The 23,951-nt window shown below is 39.3% G+C and overlaps 1 protein-coding gene across 6 annotated transcripts in view; it reads right to left on the reverse strand.

Moving 5' to 3' along the window:
• Positions 1-4,141: 4,141 nt before the first annotated feature.
• Positions 4,142-23,951, reverse strand: part of LOC124170728 (inositol-3-phosphate synthase 1-B) — a 33,405-nt gene continuing 13,595 nt past the window's right edge. For all 6 annotated transcript variants that reach the window (XM_046549626.1, XM_046549622.1, XM_046549624.1 and 3 more), the window contains exons 3-7: positions 18,529-18,921; positions 15,076-15,384; positions 14,757-14,999; positions 14,043-14,151; positions 4,142-5,420 (exon numbers count right to left, since the gene is read on the reverse strand). In XM_046549626.1, coding sequence (XP_046405582.1) covers positions 5,020-5,420; positions 14,043-14,151; positions 14,757-14,999; positions 15,076-15,384; positions 18,529-18,921 — 1,455 coding nt within the window. In that variant the 3' untranslated portion in view covers positions 4,142-5,019. The remainder of the gene's footprint in view (positions 5,421-14,042; positions 14,152-14,756; positions 15,000-15,075; positions 15,385-18,528; positions 18,922-23,951) is intronic.

Raw genomic sequence — 23,951 nt, forward strand, 5'->3', positions numbered from 1 at the left:
AATTGCAGCAACCATAGACATGAGACTTTTTTATAATCATAATGGCGTTTGGGTACTTAATCTATTGGATTATCTTCTCAATATCATATCAGAAATCGTGGCTCAGCTGAGGAAGGTATTGGTCTTCTATTTATCCACGAAAGTTTGAATGTTGCCATAAAATTAATAAATCCAGATCCACATTTTATAAACACAAAAGAGCATGTGGAAAGATGAATGATTGCATTGTTTATCCTAGGGATTACTCAGTCTGCCAGGTATATTATTCGATCAAATGTACTTTTAGTATGCATAAGAGAACATGTCAGCCTTCGGTATCAAAATCAATATCTCGTCCTCATCTTGTAAATTTCAGTTCCAAACCCATTCCGTGATGGTGCAACATTTACACACTGAAGAAATGGAAGAGATTTCACTCCAAGGAAGAAATTTCACTCCAAAACTTTACTTTCAGGGACATGTAGGAATTTTTAGTGTGGAAGAAAGACCAATGTGATAGAAACAACCTATGTTATGTTAAGCATTCACGGCCGCAAGGTAATGGGAATTCCGCAACTGAGTACTATTTCTGCAAATTTAATAATCACCGTAGCTGCTAGGACCAGCAGGAAAACGAAGTATGGCCTTATGCCCAATAAATACTAACTGCTCCTCGAGGAGTATTGTTAAGGATAATGGTTAAAAGTGTATGTGAAATATATTTCAGCCCATAATCATGGCTTAGAATTTAAAAATATCTTATTCTATAGGTGGGATTAAGTTACCAAAATTCATATTAATAGCTTATTAGAACTAGGTGTGCCGGTCCACACTATGCAGGAGTCATTACAGCCTTCTAACTCAGATATAAAAGATGAAATGCCACTCAAAGAGCATTTTATATCTACAAGTCAGATAAACAAAATGAGATATGGCCTAAATTTGAAAAAAAATTATCCATAAGGATGATGCAGAGGCTGTTTATTTGCTTGTATATTCAATGACAGAGGAATGTAAAGATTCGATTGTAATTTACAAACCATTAGGTCAAACAGTCGAGATAGGGAATGATGGCCTCAATCATGTTCTGCATAGCTCAGACCTTTTTGTGCCGGGAATACAGAATAAACAACGGACTTCTGAAATAGTTGCAGGTTGTAGTAGGATTAATACATCGACTCAACTCCTGACACCAACCAGTATAAATTTCATTTGCTTAATTTCATTATACCTGACGAGTATGGAGTAGGATATCCTGTTGCGCATTTCATCATTAACCACCTTGATGAGGAAACTGCGGTGTGTACATTGACCTCCTTGATGATGAGATACGATTTTAACGATTTCAAAATGTTTGTCATAAGTACTGGCATAGTTTATAATTTAAGGATTAGCACCAAGGCATCTATTAATATATCTGTAAACATTTCATTCTTCATTTAGGTGTCGATAGGCTCCAGATACGAAATTGAAGCTGAAAGTGCAGCTATAATGAAGAAAACAACAAAAAAGGCAGTATGGGCGAATGCATTACTAATTGGAATTTTTGGGGAGGATAGAGCAAGAAATTTATCCCTGTACCCGCGTATTGTAGGGAAAGAGAAAATGACGAAGACATTTATCTCATTGGCCAAAGGTATGCACTCGCCCGACGTCAGCCTTATGATTGTATGGGAAGTAAGTGTTTTGGTGATTCATTGCGATAAACCACGTTTTTTTTTTTTAGTCTTTCCCTGCAAAGGAGGCCAGATTTTCGTATAGTATATCGTTTATCGAGTGTGTACGAGTTTGAAAAACTCTATTTCGGTTAAAAAGGAAAATGGTGGGCAGAAGATGTATCGTGCCAGGTTGTACCTCTGGTTATTAATCTAACTTAGAAAAGGTGCATGTCTTCTTGGTCCCAAAGGAAGAAAGCCTATGAGCTGAGTGGTAGAGGTGCATTCCTCGTGATAATTTTACCGTCAAACATCCGCAAGTTGTTTGCGAAAAGCACTTTATTGAATCTGATATTCCGGATTCCGGAATGCATGATGGTATCTAGCCAAGGAATGGGGCAGCTAATACAGCAGTGGCGTAACTATGGGGGGAGGGGAGTGAGCAGATAGAAAAGGAAACAGTTAAGTAGAAAAAAAATATTTAACAATATCGTCCAGGTTTGACATGTAATAACCGTATCTGGGTAAAGTAAAATCTGTAGAGCTAAAAAGATGTTATTTGCATTTTAGGCATGTCATTTTTCAAAAATTAGCCCCCTTGCTTAGGGAAGAAGAGCTATTCTAAAGCTTAGTTCTACCCCAGGCCATCCCATCCCCCCTAAGCATATTATCAGTTACGTCTCTGTAATACAGAATTGATATCATTGTGGTAGATAGTCGTTGAATGCATGTGTGCAACTGATAAAAGAATTCTCTCGGAGATTAAGATGATTTTCGGTGGGTTTTGGAAAAGAAAATTAATTAGCCAAAGCTATGGGACTCGAGAGGTTAATATTCAGTCTTAAGTTTTACTTGACTTTTGAGAAGACTTACTTAGCAATAACGATTATTGTAAATAATAGTGATTAATGTCATCGGAATGCCATTTTACTCATATAATCTCTCATTTACGCCAATCACAGGCTTAAAGTCATGATGTCACTTCAATGTGGATGCTGTAGCGGCCAAGTTTCACGAAAGCTTTTTGGTTAGGTCTACATATTTAATGGGTTCCGTCACAATATAAAGAAATATAGTTTTTAAGTGTCTAGAAAATTTAATCTTAGTATTTAGAATATATAATTCTTATAAATAGAAAAAAGCTTTCTAAATAAAACTGGGTGACATGTCCATACCCAATTGAGCAGATGGCTTATTAGTCACTGTTGTTGGTGCTCCACATAACATTGAGCTCCCCCCCCCCCCCCGGAGGAAGAGGGGTGTTTCCCCTTCTCATACTTCTGCTTTTACCCTTGGGGAGACGAATCGCTGATTGCATGGTATAGTGTCATGCCCAAAGTTTCCAGTATTCACCAAAAAGAGATGGAATTGGGGTGGTGGTCACAGATGCTGCGATTTGCCTTCCACAATTCCTCAACACCCTTTTAGTCGCCTTGTACGACAAGCAGGGATACTGTGTATTATTTATACCTCTATCTGCAGGGTTTTACCAAATTTCCTGTCACAAGCAACCCTAAAATTCTTTAATAAGTACAGATTTTTTTCTACATTTCCTTCATTATTGCATGTTTTGCCAGCAATTTCAAATTTCTGCAAGTGCATTGATAATTTTGGCAATAATTTGGGTATTACCCCCATCATAGGCAAGCTGCAAAACAAATTGACAATAGGGTTCCTTATTGTGATGACTGTTTAAGCTCTAGATCTCTTAGTAATGTTGGGTGACAACATTATTTCTTGGTATGGTCAGCCTTGTCAGTTCACTACTTGGTATTGGCTGTGTAGAATTCTTAAGTCCACTACTTTGGTGCCAATTGACCTAATCAAAAATGATTTGAAACTAAAATTTAGCTTTAGTCCATATATAATGCAATGACAATATGGGCAGTGATTGTTTATTATTAAAACTAGTTTGTGCAATATCTTTGTCCCATCCACTCCATCCCCTGTCAATAACTAACTACATAATTGGTAGAGCTAAAGTGATGCTTGCACTAAGTGATAGTGGATTTTTGAGATCTGATCAAACACATCTCCTGCTGCGAGTTGCCTTCCACAATTTCTGAACACCCTTTTAGTCGCCTCATACGACAAGCAGGGATACTGCGGGAGTATTCTCTATACCCCTCCCCGCAGGGTAACCTACAGTGAAGCTAAGCAATACATGTATCACTGACAAAGGAACATGTTCAAATACTCATTGCAAATGGAGCCACTTAACCATTTCCAGGTTCAGCTTACTTCATGAAGTTTATTCCGCAAACCTAGAACTTTAACACATGGAACAATTCCCTGCCCAGTCAAAATAGAAAATACAATCAATTGAGAGCTGCTGAGCTCAGCCTTTAGGGGTTGAGCAAACAACCAACTTACAATACAAGAAAAGATGAGTATTATCAATATGCAAGAAAATATCTTATTTCCATTAATTAAAAACTGTATGCACTATGATACAAACTAATAGTTACATTTTGAGGGCAGTGGCAAAGAAATGATGAAAAGAAGCATAAATCAAGACAGGAATTTTTATTATGAATGTTTTACAATTATTGGGAAATGCAATTTTCATGTCATTTAAGTCTCCAACAATGCAAACATAATACTGGTGGTAAATGAGATGACACCATCATGCCTTTGGGTCCAAAATATAGATCACATGATAATACTGGGGCATAAAAGTAAAATACTGTGGAGTACCGCTTATCCAAACTAAATGAGACCAAACCCTTTTCGAACTAGCCGAAATAATAGTAGAAAGCCCGTTTGCAATGGAAGAGCAAATCACAAGCATATGCAATGCATACGACCATGGAACTGATTGTCACTCTATTATTTTGCCATGTGTTGTTTCAGCATGCATATCATCGTAGTATTTTGCATGAGCATTTTTGTTTAAAAGTGCAGCTGATATACCTAAAAGAACTGTACCATAAACAACACAAATGAACTTGTCATTGAAAAAAGTTTTGCCATGGAGCTTTTTGGATAAAGCAGACACTTGGATTATGCATATTCAGATATTCAGGACTCCACTATTATAAAAATAAAAAAATGCATTAATGAATTAGAAATAATTACATAATGCTCATAAGGTAAACAACAGGATATCAAAAATCATAAAACCAGGTTGCCATTACGTGTCATGAATATTAAAACCAGACAACTATAAGCCCTGACCTGAGTAGGTAACGTCAACATGGATAGGTGAAAGACAATGGTAAAACTTAAATTATTATCACATGGAATTTGAACTAAATGAGGTAAATGCTCACATGGAACTGCAAAACTAATAAAAGCAACTTCTTAATAACCAGTTCTCTTCACCATCACAGACTTTTTCCTGAACTCAGAATTTAAAATACACTAAGCAAAATCAATGGTATATTTAGGACTTAGAATGTGGCATCCTTGTCCACCATGCAGTGCTGCTAACCCTGTGCTCCAAGTGCATGTGGCTGACTGGGCAAAGCCCGACACAAGCCCTGATGAGATTCTCTAAACACGCACGCTGCTTAGCCAGAGCATTGACTACAGGAGTCCCTGGTGGCCCCACTGGTGCCTTCAGGAAATATCCTAATAATGACAGTGCACATTGTAGGGGCAGTGGAGGCTCTAACAGATTAGTGCCAATTTTCAGCCGGCCAAAAAATTCTGTGAGCACCACCAGGTCAAGAATTAGGGGAGCAGCAAGGAGAGAGTCTTCACAAGTGTTGTGGATGGCAATGGTGTTTCGACCACCCATCATTATTTCTGATGTATATTCATCCATTGCACGTTTACTATCACCTGTAATAAAATTTAAAACATATTACGATTAGGAAAGGCTTCATTATGAAGTAATTGAAAAATTAAATTTCACATTAGCCACTCAAATACCAAACTGAAATTCAATGACTTCGGCGAATATTGTGGCAACTTTCCATACTATTTGATCATATGTATTTTACTGAATATAAATCTTAATGGGAGATAAAATGACAGTGAGATAAGGTAAAATAATAACAAGAAAATATATTAATTAGTAGAAAGGTAAAAATAATTTTTTAAATTATTGGAGCACCACTTGATAGGCATTTTGGGAATGGTATGATCAAATATCAAAGTTATACCAATGGGTAAGAGGATGAGGAAAATTTCTAAGGAACAAAAACATGACTTTAACAACATATCAGTTTTCCCAACTTTTTAAAATATTTATCCTTCGTATTCGACGATTTCTCTGAAAAAATGAAAACTCTGAAATGAATTTCAGACCTTCCCTGGCTTCCTGGATTTTCCAGAAGAGTTGCCACCCAGCAATTTTTCATTCCAATAAGGGATATGAATGAACAATCCTTTGATTAATACAAGGTCAAAATTGTGGGAAGGATCGTGGGAAATGCGCCAATGTCACTATCCCACGGCACTGAGGTTCTCCTGGTGGGGGGAATCGGGGATTTTTGGATTTTTTCACCCGACCATTTTCGGTACCCCTGGTCGAACTCTTTTCACCGCTAAAATCCACGAATTTGATGTAATTCGTCAACTTGCGTAAAACGGCGCTGCGAGCACTAAACGACTAGAGTTCTCTTCATTTTTCCGAGTCAACTACCAACGACGTGCGTGCGACAGTGTATGACGCGAAATTCAAAGTATTCGAGGTATTCGAGGCGGTACTTTTCGCATAACTATTCGAAACCTCGAATATCGAATACTTTCTAATATTCGAGGTATTCGAGTATTCGCGGATACTATTCGCACATCTCTAATATAATGCCTTCATTACTGAAGGTTGAAAGTGTTGTTGCTGTTATTTGTGATTAATTACCACTAGCATAATGTTGGAAGCATAAAAAATAAGACACGACATCAAAGAACATTTTGGTATTCTTACTAAAATTTTGCAGTACTCGCTTGCTGCGTAACAAAATATCTTTGTTCTTTGCTAATGAAAATCTCTTTGTGTTCTTGGTATCTGCATCATCAGAAAATCAAGAAAAACAATTGTTGATGGAAGTGTTGTCATTCCCGTTAGACATTTGGCCGTTCAGGATAGGATGTTGTGAAAGTTGGAGTTGAAGTGGTCGCTAGCAATATCTTAGTAGTCTTCGACATTTCACTCTTTTCAGACACCTTTTACTCTCTCCGTAAATTCTTTTCTTTGATCATATGCCGGGGTGCCACTTCATGGCCCTGCTTTCAGAAGTTTCGCAGACAACGTTTATTGCAACATGAAAAGCATTAGGGATGAAGGTATTGGGGCGGAAGAACCTTTAAGCAGGACAGCATCAGAGGATATTTTCTTAGTATGAAGCAGAGTTCAAATGTCTACTGACTGGCTTGGGGATTCCCTCTGAGAATATTTCGGAATGCATGTCATCTCCTGGCAGTAAATAGCTAACTCTGGCCATACTCTGTGTAAAACAGAACAGCCGCTGGTTTCCGGGTACCTGCTGGTCAGACCCATATAATCCTCCGCAGGCAACCACCCTACCCCGGCCTATGACAATGGGAATGGAATAGATCTGAGTTATTCTTCGGCATTTAATAGCATAGCGATACACGCTAAATGTTCACTAATGAATGCTATATATACCATATTCGGAAACGTTTTTTAAAATGATGGAAAACGACACCAAACTTGCCATAGTTATATAAAAATAAACAAAGATCATTTTGCTATATTCGTTAATTTATTCATTCATCATCGCACCAATATGTTACTAAAATCAGGTCTTTATTTTTCTATCGAGATTATAAATAGTGGAAAATTATATTATTGTCCAAAATGTTTTTTTTTAATCCATTAAAGTATGCCATCGTACTATGCTTCCATTTATCACATTTCAGAATGGTTAAAACACAAGGAGGAAAAAAAAGAGGTGTGGAGCAATCCACCCTTAGGGAGAGTCCTCAACCCTCGATGTCATAAGTCAGTCCCCCGCAAACTCCTGATCCTCAGGCTATTACTGAGGACATTCCTCCACCAGAGGACATTCCTCCACCGAAGTCGAGGAGAAAGGCAACTTCGGGAGTAATAACCTCCACGGAGGAACTCCAGAGGCTCCTAGAAGAGGAAGATGATGGTAGTGGAACTGACGAAGATGATGTCAGTACCTTCTCTACTAATGAAACTATAAATAACGGGAGCGATGACGATGAGTCGGAGGAGGAAGGGGATCCCTTGCAGGGTAATGAGTTACTATCCCCAGAATCAGGCCTCCCGAGCACCTCTTCTTAAGCCACCACTGCCAGACAGAGAGGCCACCTACACCTGGACTTGTGACAGACCAACAATAGACCCCATTCCATTTACCCAGACCCCTGGTATGACTGCTTCACCTCAAGAAGACCAAGACTTTTTTAATCTTTTACCAATTGACAGTGAGAGAGACAAATAGATTTGCCAACGAGCTGAAGGCGCAGAATGTAGCCCCAAAAGCAAGGATTGTTAAATGGAAGTCCTTGACGAAAGAAGAGTTCCTTATATTCTTAGGCGTCCTCTACCACATGGGAACAATCCGATTAAATAGCATATTGGACTTCTGGAGCAAGGACTTCCTGTTTAACTTTCCCTGCTTTCGGGGATGCATGAGTCGTGACAGGTTCTTGGGTATTTTGCAATACTTGCACTTTGCCAAAAATCCAGAACCTGGTCAGCCTCAGCCAAATGACCGACTATATAAAATTCCCTCCTAATCAACCTCTTTCATGACTCAATAACTAAGGCCGTGACTACAACGCAAAAACTCTGCATTAATGAGTCTATGCTTTTCTGGAGGGGGCGACTTGTTTTCCTAATGTTTTTGAAGGGGAAGAAACATAAATACAGAATTAAAATGTACAAGCTAACGGAACCTTCCGCTTTAGTTCTCAGATTTATCGTTTACAAAGGACCTAGTGACGCTCATGTAGGAGGCCGAGGCCACGTTGACACTGTCGTAAATAAACTAATGGAGGGTCACCTTGATGCTGGCCATTCATTATTTATGGATAACTATTACAACAGTGTCAATTTGGCCCACCAACTACTGGAGGAGAAGGCCAATATATTGTACGGGAACTCTGAGAACTAACCGGTAGGGTAATCCTCCCAAAATTAATTCAAAAAAATTAAAGAAGGGGGAAGTTGTGAATGCCTACACTGATGACGGTGTCTGCGTCATGAAGTGGAAAGACAAGAGAGAAGTACTGATGATCAGTTTGCAGTATAGCAGCGAAATGATGTATGTCCCCCGCCGAAGGGGAGGGGGAACTATACCCAAACCTGAGGCAATTGCAAGATACAACGAGGCAATGGGGGGTATTAATCACACTGATCAGATGATGTCCTATTATCCAATTGAGCAAAAAAATCAAGTGGAATAAGAAGTTGGGCATTCACATCTTCCACTTTCTCCTCCTCAAAAGCTATTATTTATACAAGAAATTGCATCCCAGATATTCATTTTATAACTTTCGGCTTTCGGTAATCAAATCTTTACTTTCACCTGCTTTCACTCGCCCTTCAGGCCCTTCCCCTTCAGTCCCTTCCAGAGGCATAGACTGATCAAGGCATTTCCCTCACACCCTTCCAGTGGACGAAAAAACCAAGAGGAACAGAACGGTGCAAAGAAGGTGCCGGGAATGCCAGAAGAAGGGATAAGAAAAGACACAACATTTTTTTGCCCTGCTTGCGAGGGACACCCTCCCCTCTGCGTCGACACGTTTCATGGCCTTCCATGTGACATGAAATTGTAAATATTATATGTATATTATAATTTCAATGATGGTAACTGTATTTTTTTATTTGTCTATAATTATGTAATATGTTTTCTTGCTTTAAACGCTGATTTATTTGTAATTTCTATTCTTTTTTCACGTTTCTAATTTGTAAAATAGTATTGTAAAAGGATTTTGTGTTCATTTGGAATTTGTGTGATTGCAAGGTATATTATTTATATGTTTAGTGCTATGTACAAATAAATTATACTTGTTTCCAAAGTTTTATTTTTCATTTATAACTCCTGCTAGAAACGGTGTTAGTTAGCATCGGAAAATTCAAGCTGTGAAGACACGGCCTTTGTAGGGAAAAGGTTAAGCTGAACGACGATGACTGGATTGGGGATAGTCTTTAATTTTGTCCAGTATAGCAATTTTTTCAGCCAGTAAAAGGTCCTTATATGGCATATTACTCAAGAAATCAAAAAGAGTATAATTGAACTCTCTGCACTAAAGAAATGTTACTTATATAAGGTTCACTTAGATTGTAGAACATGAAGTAAATCTCACCAAACATGCACACCTCTGGCACTGGTTTTAGACTGTTAGTTCTCTAATGACTAATTGCAAGTTAACAGAAAAATGACTCCTGAATACCGTATAAGCGTGTGTAAGAGGCGCACCTTTTTTCCCAGAAATCGCAGCCAAAAATGAGGGTGCGCCTCTTACACAAACTTCTTATCTCCCCCCCTCCCCTTCACCGGTCGCAAGTCCAAGGAGAACTGAGTGGCCTTGGTTTTCAGCGTTAGTCAGTCATCTGAGACCCTAGGTCAAAACAAGCGGCTGGCAGGGGAGTTTCTCCCTTAGTGACGTGTTTTTAAAATGCTCCTGTTAGCTTTTTTGTAAGCATCGCGCCGTCACGTCGGTACCCCAGAGGTGAACATGGAAAAGATCACGCGGGGTTTTTCGCTCCGAAGGGCACGCTAAATTTACTGCCACGAGTGGGCATCCCACGGCATTTATACTGCATATCGCTTATCAAACGTAGAGAAACACGTAGTTGTGAAGGACATGGTTAATAGTCAATATCTGCCTTGCCAAGTAATTTCCATTACGCTGAGGACCTGATTTTTCAAAAATCATCTTCAGACGCTAATATGAGGATTATTGCAACTGAAAATTATATTGGTGTCAAAAACTGCGCTTTCAAAAATTCGAACGAGTGTGTTCATTGTTGGACTAAATTGTGGATAGAAGAAATCAGAAATGCTTATGAGTGAAGAGCACGGAAGGAGAGATCGAGGGGAAGGAGCGCGATCCCTCCGTCTTCGAAGCAACGAGGCTACAAGCGAAGGACCAATGGACGAACACGTCCGATCTTGCATGTGACGTCATTACCTTCAAAGCGAAGGGGCGACGGCACAGCAATGTGATATACACAGTTTGCGTTGCCTGAAGTTTCCAGTCCGTCTCATCTTGTTTGAATGCGCTTATGTTACGCTTGTTTCTTCCGAAATTGTGCTGTTAGGACTATTTTGAATACTAGTAGCCTTGTTGTAAATATAAATCTTTGTGTCAAACAATTAGAGCTTAAAAAACTTAAATTTTTTCAGATATTCGTCGCGTTAGATCTCTTTCTTTTTTTGAACCTCGTGCATGTCGTACAATTATTGAAAGCTATCGAGATATCTTCGGGCTCAGTAGATGACTCACCTAGCATTTGGCCTTCAGAAACTGGGAGATCGATCAAGATCAGTTGGTGAGACGGGGTAGGGATGAAACACGTTTCCATTGTTCCCCTGTAACTTTTTATTTTCCTATTTTCCTGTGGGGGTCTCGGAAAGGAAACAAACCGGCAGAGGCATAGGCTGATGTAGGGCCGAGTGTGGCTCCGTTAAATCTACGACGTGGTTATAATCCTACGGCGCTGAGATTGCCCCAATTGTTGTCCAAGCTCTTGGGAAAGTTCATGCTATGTGCCTTTCGTGTTTTGCCTTAAAAATTTCCACGGCTGCAATTCTATTGCAATACCCCTGCGAGAGCATTTAAACAAAATTGTTCGTGAATAGGACAAGCATCATAGAGCAACGGCGTATGCGAAGGGAGGATCAGAACTTTTTCTACTCCCTCTTATGCCGCTATTACGGCCGCAGTTATCAAAATTTCCTCTTTCAACTAGTATTGAAAGAGGAAATTTTGATAACTGTCGAAATTCCAGGCGTACGTCTCTGCAACACTGCGCGATAGTATAAAAAAAATGCCGCAAAATGTTTTTCTTCATAGCTTCGATGCTCAAAATAGGGGTGCGCCTCTTACACACGCTTATACGGTAAATGAATGAATGCATCAAATACTGAGATGGAGGAGGAAAAAAGAGAAAGGAACGAAGAAAATTTATAATCTTCAAATGGAAATAGCTCAGTCGTGTAATGGAAAGGGGAAAAGGGACAGACCACATGAGTAAGTTGAATTTTGTGCAAGATGTTGTGAATAAAAAGCTCTTGGCAAGCAACATAGTACATCTCAACCAGCCTCCACAGCTCGATATCGGCAAGGTATCCCTAGAAAGTGGCCTGTGACTGCTCGTAAATCCTCTACACGGGTGTCGAGAGCACTACAAATCAACGTTTTTTCATTGTGAGCCAACGAGGGGTTTGCATCAGTGGTCCAATGTTAAAAAAGAAGTCGGAGGAACTAGCTGTAAAGCTTGGTCATACTTGGCCGATGGCTTGGTCATACTTGGCATTTAAGGCCGTGCCTTCCTGTATATGCACCTGATGATGTCGCGCAGCGATGAAACTGGTCGTGCTAATAAAATTCATGTGAAATTTACAAAGTTTTTTCATTCCAATATGACCATTTTAAGGCAACAGTTGGTAGACTGTCTCAATGGAAGACGAGAAATGAAATTAAATTCAAGAGAGCACACAGAGAAAAAAATAGTGCTGATGTTGTGAGTGCAGAGGAGTGGAAATTGAACAATCTGCCCAGGTTACTGCAGAATATTTGTGCTGATGACGTTTGCAACGCCGATGAAACAGGGCCATTACTGAGCAACCCCACATGGCTCTCTTTATTACAGGTATGTAGGACTTACGGGCTCCAAAAAAGCAATGGTCTGCATCACTGCTTTGTGTTGTTCAAACATTTCGGGAACTGATAAAATAACTATTCTCATTATCAGGATAAATGCTAAGCCTCGATGCTTTGAAGGGTTAAGAATAAGCAGTAACACACCACTAGCAATTCATGGATGGCTGCGAGCCGCTTTACACAATGGTTAACAAGTTGAAATAAGGAATTAGCATGAATATCAACAAGGATTCTTCTTGTACTTTATAATTGTACTGCGCATCCTGATTGCTCACGTGCGTTAAAAAATATTCCTATATGTATATATAACCTTGTGAAATCGTCATCCACCTCCAACAAATTAAGCTCAAAAGTGAAAATTCTGCAGGTGATAATGTATTTGGCTGAAAGCTGAAGAGGTGTCACCTGTAAAACAAATCAAATTGTTTTTTTCATTGCTGTTTCAAATATTTCAATGCAGTTTTCAACATTCCCTCAGAAACTGAAAGTGAATCCAACTGCAAACTGCACCAAGTAACAAGCCATGAAGAGTTCGATAATATCAGCGGCAATGTGGACTGCAATGGCACCAATGAAAACTGTGAAGATGATTTTGTTGAAACAATGTTACGTTGGCAACAAGGTGCCCACTCCGTTTGTGCGGCGAGGATGACGAGATGCAGCAGAGTACATAAGACAAGTTCCTCGGACGAGGGGATACAATTTGAACAGAAAATACTTGCACGTTTATAAGTAAATGAAATATTTAGGAATCACATATTCTTCACTAATTAACCAAGAATTTTTGCTCAATAGGAGTTCGTGAAAGACAATTATCCAGCGTCACCTGAGGCTGTGAAAAATATTTTCAACTAAGGTTAACAGAATTCTTCAATCAATAAATCTACTATTATTGCTAATTTATTAAGCTTATGCCCATATAGGGGATAGTTCGCCTAATTGGGGCAGAGGCTTAATTTGGGAAGACAGCGCCTGTCGGATATGTCCCAATCAACCACAATATACTGTAGTAGGAACATTTTATGCCTCATTTTAAATATTAATTTATTGCTGAAGTCCTCTATCACTATCTTACTTGCCAGTTACAGAGCCATTTTCCATTATTTTGGATAGAAGGACACGGGTTTTACACTACCACTAAAGATGAAGGATAAAAACTGTCTTTCATTCACTGCTTGCCTTCTCAGCACCTCATACTATAATGTTTAAGTCTACTTCTACTTACAGGTTTCATGCATAATTTTGTGATTATGAGATAGAGACTTCCTTAGGTGCTACTTAGCATATTGTAGTCACCATTTTATATAAGACACGGTCTGAGGCGTTACTTTGTGGAATTGCTTCATTATAGAATAAAATAAAATAACTTTGTTTTATTCCATACTTTATTTTAAATAGCACGACCCGGGTTTCAGCATCAGATGATAGCATTAGATGCAGAAACCCGGGTCGTGCTATTTAAAATAAAGTGTGGAATAAAACAAAGTTATTTTATTTTATTCTATCACCATTTTATTCTTGCATTTAGGCATACGAGTGAGTCAAATAGTGAGACAAATTTTACCATCCAAATGTCACTGATGTAACATACAGTATCATTTTAATAAGCATTTTTACAAAAAAGAGAGCACTTACCCACATATGGAATGTATTTGATGACAACACAATGGTCTGGTTTTTCTCCAGCAGCATACAATATAGGGTTAGATGCAACCATATCATCTACAACATTGCTCTTTGAGATCTGCAAGTTAAAATTAGTTTACCGATAATTAGGAGAGACAGAATAAAAAAAGCTTTCAATCATATTAGGTGTGCAACTAAGGTCTTGCTGTTTCAAGTCGCTTGATATTTTTTTAAAATGAAAATACAACTAATTGGTGAAAAAAATTTATAAACGAGTCATTAAAAGTATTGTCCATCGTTAGCTACAACTTTTGCCTATCATTGTGGCAGAGCTCGAATACCGTAACAGTGAAAGTGTGCATCTTTTGAGGCTATCCATGAATCAAGCCACTTTTTGATTCCTTCAAATTAGTGATCTGCTGATCAGGCAGACTATGTGCCATCGAATGGAACAAGTAATGATCGGATGCGCAATATCTGAGGAAAGTAGCGGGTGGGTTATAGCCCAAAAGTTTTTATTTAACATGACGAGAATCCACGAAAGTTTTAACGAAAAATTACTGCTAATTCATGCAATATTTGAGTTCCTTCCAGCGATGACAAAAACTATACAGTTGGGGAGAGAATATAAATCTTGAATGGTAGGTGTAATATTCTAACTGGCACCTCATGTGGTTGAGGCAGCAATGTGGCCATAGAAATCAGGAAATACAGCAATTTTACCTCTTTGGATTTAAATTGTTGGGGAGACGACAAATTTTTCCCATCATTATTCCCAAGGTGATTGTAGCTCACAATTGACATGGGTTTAATGCCCGCTCCAACTAAAAAGTCGACCAATACTGATTTCAACTTGGTTTGTCCAGACTTGAAATCATCACCTGCGACAAAAACACCATTCCTTTCCGCCAAATCCAAAACACCAGGTACCAAAGTATTTTGTGGTGATCCATTAATGAATGGACACTGGAAAAAAAAACACCCATGAAATTATTGATCAAGGAACCTTATTAAACATTATCACAAGGAAAACATTTCTCACCCCTTCTTGAATAGCAGCAATTGCAAACAATGTTGAAGGAGATAATTCCGCATGATTAGCTCTAACTGCAGATAAAATACCATCTGCAGTGTCATGAACACCAGGAATGACTTCACAGTATCTCTCAGTATTTGCAGTCCATACAATTATCACAGTGTCCAAGTTATGCAGTCTTCTAAATTCTGCCATGTCAGCACGAACTTTCTTCACCTGTTCACTTTTTGTTCCGTTTATGACATTGTCTGCCCTATCTTCCTGATTCGCAGCAACAAATTTTGGGTCAAAAATAGAAGCCCGAGGCTTCATCAGCTGTAAATTAAAGCATAAGGATACTTGATTGCCCAAGAAATTCATGTCATAAAACCCCAGTATTCCATAATAAACAAAAGTGCCAACATCCTACAAGGAATTTGCATGAATTCTATGATTACCACGCACATTTGAACATTCTTAGATGTTTACCATGAGAATTAATGACTAAAAGAAAAGGATGGATTAAATCAAGATACTTAGAAAAGATGTGAAACAAAACAAATGAAAATTGAGGATACATGGTAAGTTATTGACATGGTAAGAAATACAGTAAAACTTCGATTTTACGCACTTTGATTTTACATCAAGTCTCGTTTTTACGCAGCGACACTCAAGTCCAGCCGGAAAGCATAGGGAATTGCAATGGTGAAACTTTGATTTTACATATTTTCTTGATTTTACGCAGTTTTTTGATTTTGCACAGCATAACCCCAGCCCCAAAGAGGCCGCTAATCTTGATTTTATGCAGTTGTCTTTGGACTTGTTTTGAAAATCCCGACTGGAGCAATATGAAGTTAGGTTATTTATTCGTCTCAATGAGTTGCAAAAATGAATACAGGAACGGTTGAAATGATGTCGCGCTGTTGAGCGTGAAACTAAAAACATCGCAAATCTAATGATTGCTTCCCCCTGCGCCCTCTCAGTAATATTTCAGGCTCCTTACCGAATGCGAATATTGCTCTTAGCTCAAATTTGCCGTAGAAGGATATCGAAACCTAAAACATACGGCAATTGCCGTGTATGCGTAACTACTTCTGATTAAGACAGATGATCGCCGGAGATATTAACATTATCACCTTTTATTTATTATTTGACCTATTGATCGACGCTGTTTGTAGCATATTTATTGTAATTACAGTAGATGGTCTTTAATCCAGAATTAAGAACTACGGAATATCTATCCCTAACAGAAGGTTTTCTAGAATTTTGCCAACGCTATGCTTTCCGTTGCCCCAGCGAAATATAACGGCGAAATGAGCTGTTAAAAATCCTCCCGTGCCAAAATGTTGGCTTCCAAGGTGATCCAAAAAAGATAGTCGTACTTCTAGTACGGACGTAAGTTGATGGTGATTCAACATGATGGTAAAAGCAGCATGCGTTGTCTCATTCCACGGGCTAACCCCACATCTGCGGGACAAATGGAGGCGAGGGAAAGTTACTTGCGTGGTGCACTTGTCAGAACTGACTCAACTTGTATCTCATAGTCAGTGGGTTTAAATGAAACATGGTTGGAACTTGAATAGCTATTAGCCTAACTCCGCAAGGTTGCAAGCGTTTATTTTTAACTGAACGGGAGATAATGCCCTCTGAGAATAACTCGCGTCGGAAATTGTCATGTAATCATTGAAGTCAAATTCAAGACGTGAGTGATAAGGCAATCCCTTTAAACTCAGGAATGGCTTAGCACCATTAAATCGAAATACAAATAGTGTCTAGTGCTGTTATCAGATATGGGGAAGCAAAATATTAAGTGAAAATGAGTCACGCGGGTAGTAAGTCGAAGGTCCTGGCGCTGAATAGCGGAAGAATGGCAACAGAGAAGCTATACCCGGTAGATTCAATCTACTAATGCTAAAATTTCATGGGAAAATGCTTTTTTAATGCGTAAAAATTATAAAGAGGGAAAATTGTTCCAGACTATTAATAATTTTCTTATTTATCACTCGCGGCAAGACGGCAGTTGCGCGGTTATTTAAATAGCTCACTTAAAAAAAGTGATCTTAACACCAGAAAAATCTAAATTTCCGAATATCCCAGGTCCTGTGTGCTCCGTATTATCTATGGTATGCTATTTGGAAGGAGGTAACTGACAGCTGGGGTCATTAGCGCCATGAAGGGCTGGGGGGATAGGAACCCTATGTTGGCATTAGCCAGGTTGTAATGATAGGCTCCAAAAGGACCAGGACTTAACGTCCCATCTGCTGAACAGAGTGGTGCACTGGAAGTGCCCTCCGCATTACACTCAAGTAGGGATAGGGCCATCTCTGATAAGTTTCTGCTACTGCCAGGACTTGAACCCAGGCCCACAAGGTGTAAAGCCTTTGTGATGTATTAGTGAAATTTTGCTTCCTGTTAATGAGGTTAATTTGGATGACTATCCTCATATACCTCATTTCTTCAATCTCCAATCTTTGTTTGTCTGCAGGTGGTTAAACAGATTTCCTGAAAACTGCTTGTAATGAGAATATTTTTGAAAATTAGCTTCTCTGCGAGAATTTAGTGTCACTATTCCAAAATTTCTCCTGGGTAACAAGTAATCTTAGTTCCCGAAATGCTAGCAATTCAACCATAGGAAACATTGTTCAGGAATGCAACGTTGTTTCTCTTATGGTAACACGTCATATGTGGTGCTGCTTGTGAGTAATTAAGATTATTTGGCTTCTTTTTTTGCCTCCAAATCAGTAATTGAATCCGGGAAACATATATCTGACGCGATTGAAGAGGATTTCATGCTCTTTTACAATAAAACCTCACATATGAGACTATTTCTGGTTCCGGTTCTGGCTTAAATCAGAACTATACAAAAGTGTATGACTAAGCCGTCTAAAAATAAGGAGCAAGTGTTATCCTGAAAACTATACTCCTCCTCAATACCAACCCTTGATTTTTAGTTTTTACACACTTTGAATTTACATAGTGCCCATATTTCGGTCCCTCCAACTGCGTAAAATCAGTTTTACTGTACATGTTAGAAAATGGGAAATAGATACTACTTGTTAAGAAACAGGGTCATGTACAATACTACATTGCATGAGGAATGTAATGTATTCCGATGCTACTCATCAAAAGGATGGTGAACTAAATGATTTTGAATTATGAACTTTTCCACCCGAAAACCCTTATCTAGTAGCAAAAGAAGTAAACCATAAACCAAGTAACTCATAAAAGCAGCAAATGCACCTATCATTAGCAATGGAGGGGATCATAATTGCGGTTAGCTAGCATATCAAATAAAAAATTTCCGCAAAAGTAACCAAAACCATAGTTTGTTCCCTCACACAACCTGAAGACTGTCAGTAAATGTCTCCATACATGCAAATGAAACACATAATGGCAAGGCACTACTCTTCACTTCAGTTTTTAAAATAAACTGCTGGCAGTAAATTTTTCATTTGTGCTTAAAAAAAAGTACCCGCTAACCTTGAGAACTGGTGTCACTTGCTTTTGCAAGTCTATGTCAAGAACATGTGCTCTGGCCACCGCAGACGCCAGATCCAATCCAGAGATGTCCCAGCCATCAACTACAAGTGTATTGACATCTAGAAGGGGCACAAGATAGCTCCATGGAACATGGACCTCATTACCATCTTCGCCAAGGCCTAAGTAGATGGTAGAAGCCTGTGTAAGAGATCCAAACCAGTCAGGCTTTTTGATGCCCCCTTGTGGACCCTCCCAATGGAGATTCAATTTATTAGCCTCCAGTGCTGCAGTCAGGGTACTGCCATTATTCCCACCCCACCCCACCAGCATGACCCCCACACGGCCAGGGTGACGTCTCAGATGGAATTTCAGCTCCACATCCTCAGGACGGGCCTGAAAGAAAGACACTTGAGTGGAGTCAATTGGTCAACAAAATTTAGAATCTATGCAGGGTGGAGAAAAGTTGTGCCACAAAATGTCAACCGTGGATGGTTGATGCCAGTGGGAATCAAAATAATAAATGATGTATAGGTCGAAAGAGCAACATTTTCTTAACCACAGAAACTTTGATCCAAGCACTCCAATTGGCACAAGTTTATCCTGTTGCCGGATGCTCTGGACAATTCATGACACTTCGAATGTTTTGCATTGCAATGCAACCATAGCACTGCTGGTAAACTAACGACTAGTTACATGGGTTTGCAAGGCCAGAAATTTCAAGCACTAAAATTTCCAAGCTAATGAAAGTTGAAATGCCAAAATACCGGCGGATTCAAATCCAGGCCCACATAATTGAAGGGAGGCATGCCACCACTCAGCTGCCTTGGATACATTTTGATCTCCGGAAGGCAATTCCAATTCATGAGTTGTCCAAGGCATCTGGCAACATGGCCAATTCGCTTCCTAAACATCATTGATAATTTTAGTTCTAACTGGCAACAGCTGCCCTTCAGTATGAGACATTCACTGAATACAGCAGACTCCCGATTATCCGGCTGTAGTTTATCCTTGTTGCGGATTATCCATGCATGATTTTCACCTTCGCTCAATATTTCCGTGATTTTTATAAAAAAATTAAATTGGACGCAAAATCATCGGAATCACTGCATCAATGCTAGGATACACCAGGCTTATTATTTCCGTTAGAAACCCCTTCGTAAAACGGAAGCGATCGCACGCTAGCTGCATTCACGGGAGTACCGTGTTCCTCTTTTCCAAGCCTTGCAGTGCGTGACCGTGCTCCGTGATCACAGATACACGTCCCGCAGCAGTTGCAACCCGGGCAGCTTGTGTGAGATGCGACTACGTGGCGTGTTGCCTGACAGTGTAGTTTCCGACATCAAGCAGTGGTTTTGAAGCATTCGTGCAAACCACTATTCAGTACCCGGGATCACTTAGTTTTCGAAACCAGGTCTTATATCGAGCATTATTAATACAAAATATGGCGAAGAAAGATCTCCATGAGTCCAGAAGGCACTCTAAAATAACAGAATAATTGCATAAAAAAGAATAAACAGTGAGTCCTCGTTCTAAGTCACCCCGTTTAACGTCATTTCGCGATAGCGTCACGAAAATTTTACGACCGGGATTCGTTTATCGCCCCTTCGCTTCACGATAACGTCACGTATTTTAAATTTCGCACGAGAAAAAAGGCGAAGTGGCAGGCGTTACAGGTTGTTGGTTTCGTGGGCGGTAATACGGTCAGTCTATTCAAAGTGTAAAACGGTGTGTATATTGTTAATTGCGATTACGGTTTTGGCAAATTTTAGCATCAGAGACATTTCCACGACAATGTCCAAGAAAACAATGTTCACAATAATTTTGGTTCCTGTTACTGCGACGATGTTTCATCGATGGCGACGCCCAGCCGACGAGGCCCAGGCGACGCCCGCCCGCCTCAATTTGCAATTAAAACCATCTCTTCGATTTCATAATCCCAGTTTGCCCGCCCTCGCTCATTTGCGCCATTTTAATTTAGCTCCTGACCGGTCCGAAAAGAAATTCTCATAGCGAGGGTATGGACCGGATCCCCGGTCTGTAGCGTCTGGTGGCATTCATTGGACCGCACTATAGCGAAGCCGAAAAGCAAATGCGGGAAGATACAAAAATGGAGAAGGATTTATGTCACTGCTGCTATTGTCGTAGATGAAGTCAGGAACTCTTATTTATGCCATGGTTTGGCATTCCCATCGTCAAAAATGCCCTAGCTATGATACGCTAAAATTTTTCGCATAGGAATTGTGAGGTCTAGGAACCGATATTCAATTTTTAATTGTTTTTATGGGATATTATGCTTTGATTAACGTCATTTCGTTTATCGTCACATTTTTCAGGAACGGTAGGTGACGTTAAACGAGGACTCACTGTATTGTTTGTTTTACGTAAATTATGAACATTACAAGACATTAAAGTCAAAGTTTGGGATATCCGTGTTTTCCAATTATTCGTGCTGTCTCTCTCCATCATTAGCCTGGATAATCAGGAGTGTACTGTAGATAGATTGAAGTCCCCAAAAAACAACACTTCACCAAGAAAGCAGACATGGAGAACAGAGGCAAAACATTTCTCCAAGACAGACAAGGCACTATCGGTTGGGTGATAAAAGCAACCAATAACTTATTTCTGATGTTGCCACAATTGAATGGAATCCCTGTCCATACTATTTTATAGTTCAATTCCAGATATGTCTGCCAAATTTGTCAGCCAGGTAAGTTTGCATCAATGACCAAAAGTATGCCCTCACCTCGAGAGGGCCAATCCCACAACAGAAAATTTGGTGGAAGGAAGCAAAATGCAACCCATAGGCAGACTCTTTATCAATTAGCCATGTCTCAGTAAGTTCAATCACTTGGAAAGAGGAGAGCTTACTGATGTGAGCAGTGAGTTTCGAAAGTGCGTTCAAAATGCCCCTCGTGTTTTCGTAGTACTGATAGCATACCAGACCTGGGTTATTAGTCACATCACCAGCAAGAAAGATGAGGAAAGCTCAGTGCTTCCAATTGGAACACAAATGCAGAAAAAACTAAATAGTCCACAAAGCATGCCCAATATCAATTTACTAATTAACGTATAAATACGATTTTGACCATGGTTAATGAGTCCATCGGTTGGCTATTTGGGGCAGCCACTAAATTGGGGAGCATCTTGAAGAACAAAACCTAATAGAAAAATATCCAAGAGTTTTTTATTCCTCTAGACTAGGACAGTATGCCACTTTATTGGGCCATGAATCAGCAACATTGACTCTATACTCACGATGAAATGATAATTTTTTATCATTTCAGAAAACTGTTTCTTAACATTCCCCTATTTTTATTTCATTTTTTTTCACAAGGGTACCTATTCTTGCCTTATTCTTATACTATCCGTCATACTATCCATTGTTACACTATCTATTGTTATACTATCCGTTAGAGAATTCGGATTCCGTCTCCCGACCATAAGACCTCATTCAACGTAGTGTTGTCTTTATTAGAGGACTCCTGTGGTGGTGGTTGGGCTACAGATGATACAACAGAATCTCATTAATACGAACGTTATTACAAAGTACTTGCTTTTACAAAGCATATCATTGGTCCCAACGAAAAGGCTAATCCAATATATAGTATAAGAAACGTTATTACAAAATTACAAACCTCAGTCCCGGTTCTGACTGTTATAAAATGAACTTTATTACTAAGTACCAGAGATAAGCTATAGCGTTTAGGTGGATATACACTACCCTACATTATAATCATTGTAATCATTGTGCTATGTTTAAATTCTCCTCTTGCACTGTGTCCAAGAGCATCACTTATGGTTCTTTCTTCAGTAGGAGATACTTCAGCGTTTACACAACATCATAAGGCCATTTTACACTGTGAATGATCATACCAATGATCTTTTGATTGATCATTCAAATAAAATTCATTCGCCATGACCACTTCACACAGTAAATGATTTCGGTGTATGATTCTGGCAAATTTTTGCGCAGAAATGAGGCACACTAGTGTGACTATCGATAATGCATGCCGATTCTAACAAAATTTCAAACCATTTCTGACCACATGATTTGTTTTGGAAGTCGCAGACGATGCAAAGCTTTGTTTACACGTGTTTTTCAATATATTTTTACATTGAATTCACTTTCGGTCAGATATAACGTACTAAGGAATGAGAGGGATTAAAACAGTACATAATTGATAGCAGAAAACCACTTTAGGTAATTGTGCATTTTGTGATCCTGTAACAAAGTGATAAGTTGTTTTTGCTACAAAGAAAGCATTTGTATGCTTCAAGATAGTGCGCTCTAGAACATGACCCAATGGAAACTTACTCTCCAAATGGTTAACCAAAGTCTTTTTCATTCCGATTCATTAAATTAGAAAGTAAGTGAAAAAATAATTAGGGGATGAACTGTACATTGTTTCTTGATCTGAAAAATCCTACTTTATGGAGACGAGTCCCATATTGACACCACAGCGTCCAGCTCCAATAAAAAAAACACAATAAGCTTGGAGCAAAGGCTCTGCAAGGGTGAAGGCCGGTCAACAATGAGTTTTTATGTTTGGTGTCCCCTCAGGTGCACAGCCTTCACAATGCAGTCAAGCAAAGGTCATTACTGTGCGAGGGAAGAAAGGTACCGGGAAGAAAAAAAAGGAAGGTGCCTGCTCTATTTTCAAAGGATTGCACTTCCACATCCTCATACTTTTTACCATTAAGTTGGCTCAATGTTACCTCAATGCTTGCTACTTCCCAATTACCACAAGGCTGTGCATGCTCTCATGGTTTCTTGTGGGATATTGCGCATAATTACGTTTAAAGTATCTAAATTAGTCACCACAGAGAATTCACTGCTCTTTAAATATTGATGCAGGGGAAGAAAGTGGATGGAAAGTGACGATAAACGAAATTACGTTAATCGAAGCATAATATCCCATAAGAAACAATGTAAAAAGTGAATATCGACTCCTATACCTCACAATTCCTACGCGAAAAAAATGTTAGTGTGTCATATCTGGGGTATTTTTTACGATGGGAATGCCAAACTATCGCATAAATACGAGTTCCTGTCTTCATCGACGACAATAGCAGCAGTGACGTAAATCCTTCTCCATATTTGTATCTTCCAGCATTTGCTTTTCGGCTTCGCTATGGTGGTCGCCCGAGTGAGCGTCACCTCGGCATCATCAGGCATCATAATCGCTGAAACATCGTCGCAGTTACAGGAACCAAAATTATTGTGAACTCGGCAAAAAAAGTGACGACAAAAACTCTGAGTTCTGCACGGAAAAATGCCTTGAAATCACTTTTTAGGTTCCTGAAAACCGTTATGTCAAGTAAAGCCTTGCGCACTAGGCCGGCCCTTATTTTTCAGAATTGAGAAAAGTTATGTTTTCCTAGTCTCAAAATGATCCAAATGAGGTTCATATTCACGTGTTAAA

Source organism: Ischnura elegans, chromosome X, assembly GCF_921293095.1.
Source record: "Ischnura elegans chromosome X, ioIscEleg1.1, whole genome shotgun sequence".
NCBI classification, from domain to species: Eukaryota; Metazoa; Arthropoda; class Insecta; order Odonata; family Coenagrionidae; genus Ischnura; species Ischnura elegans.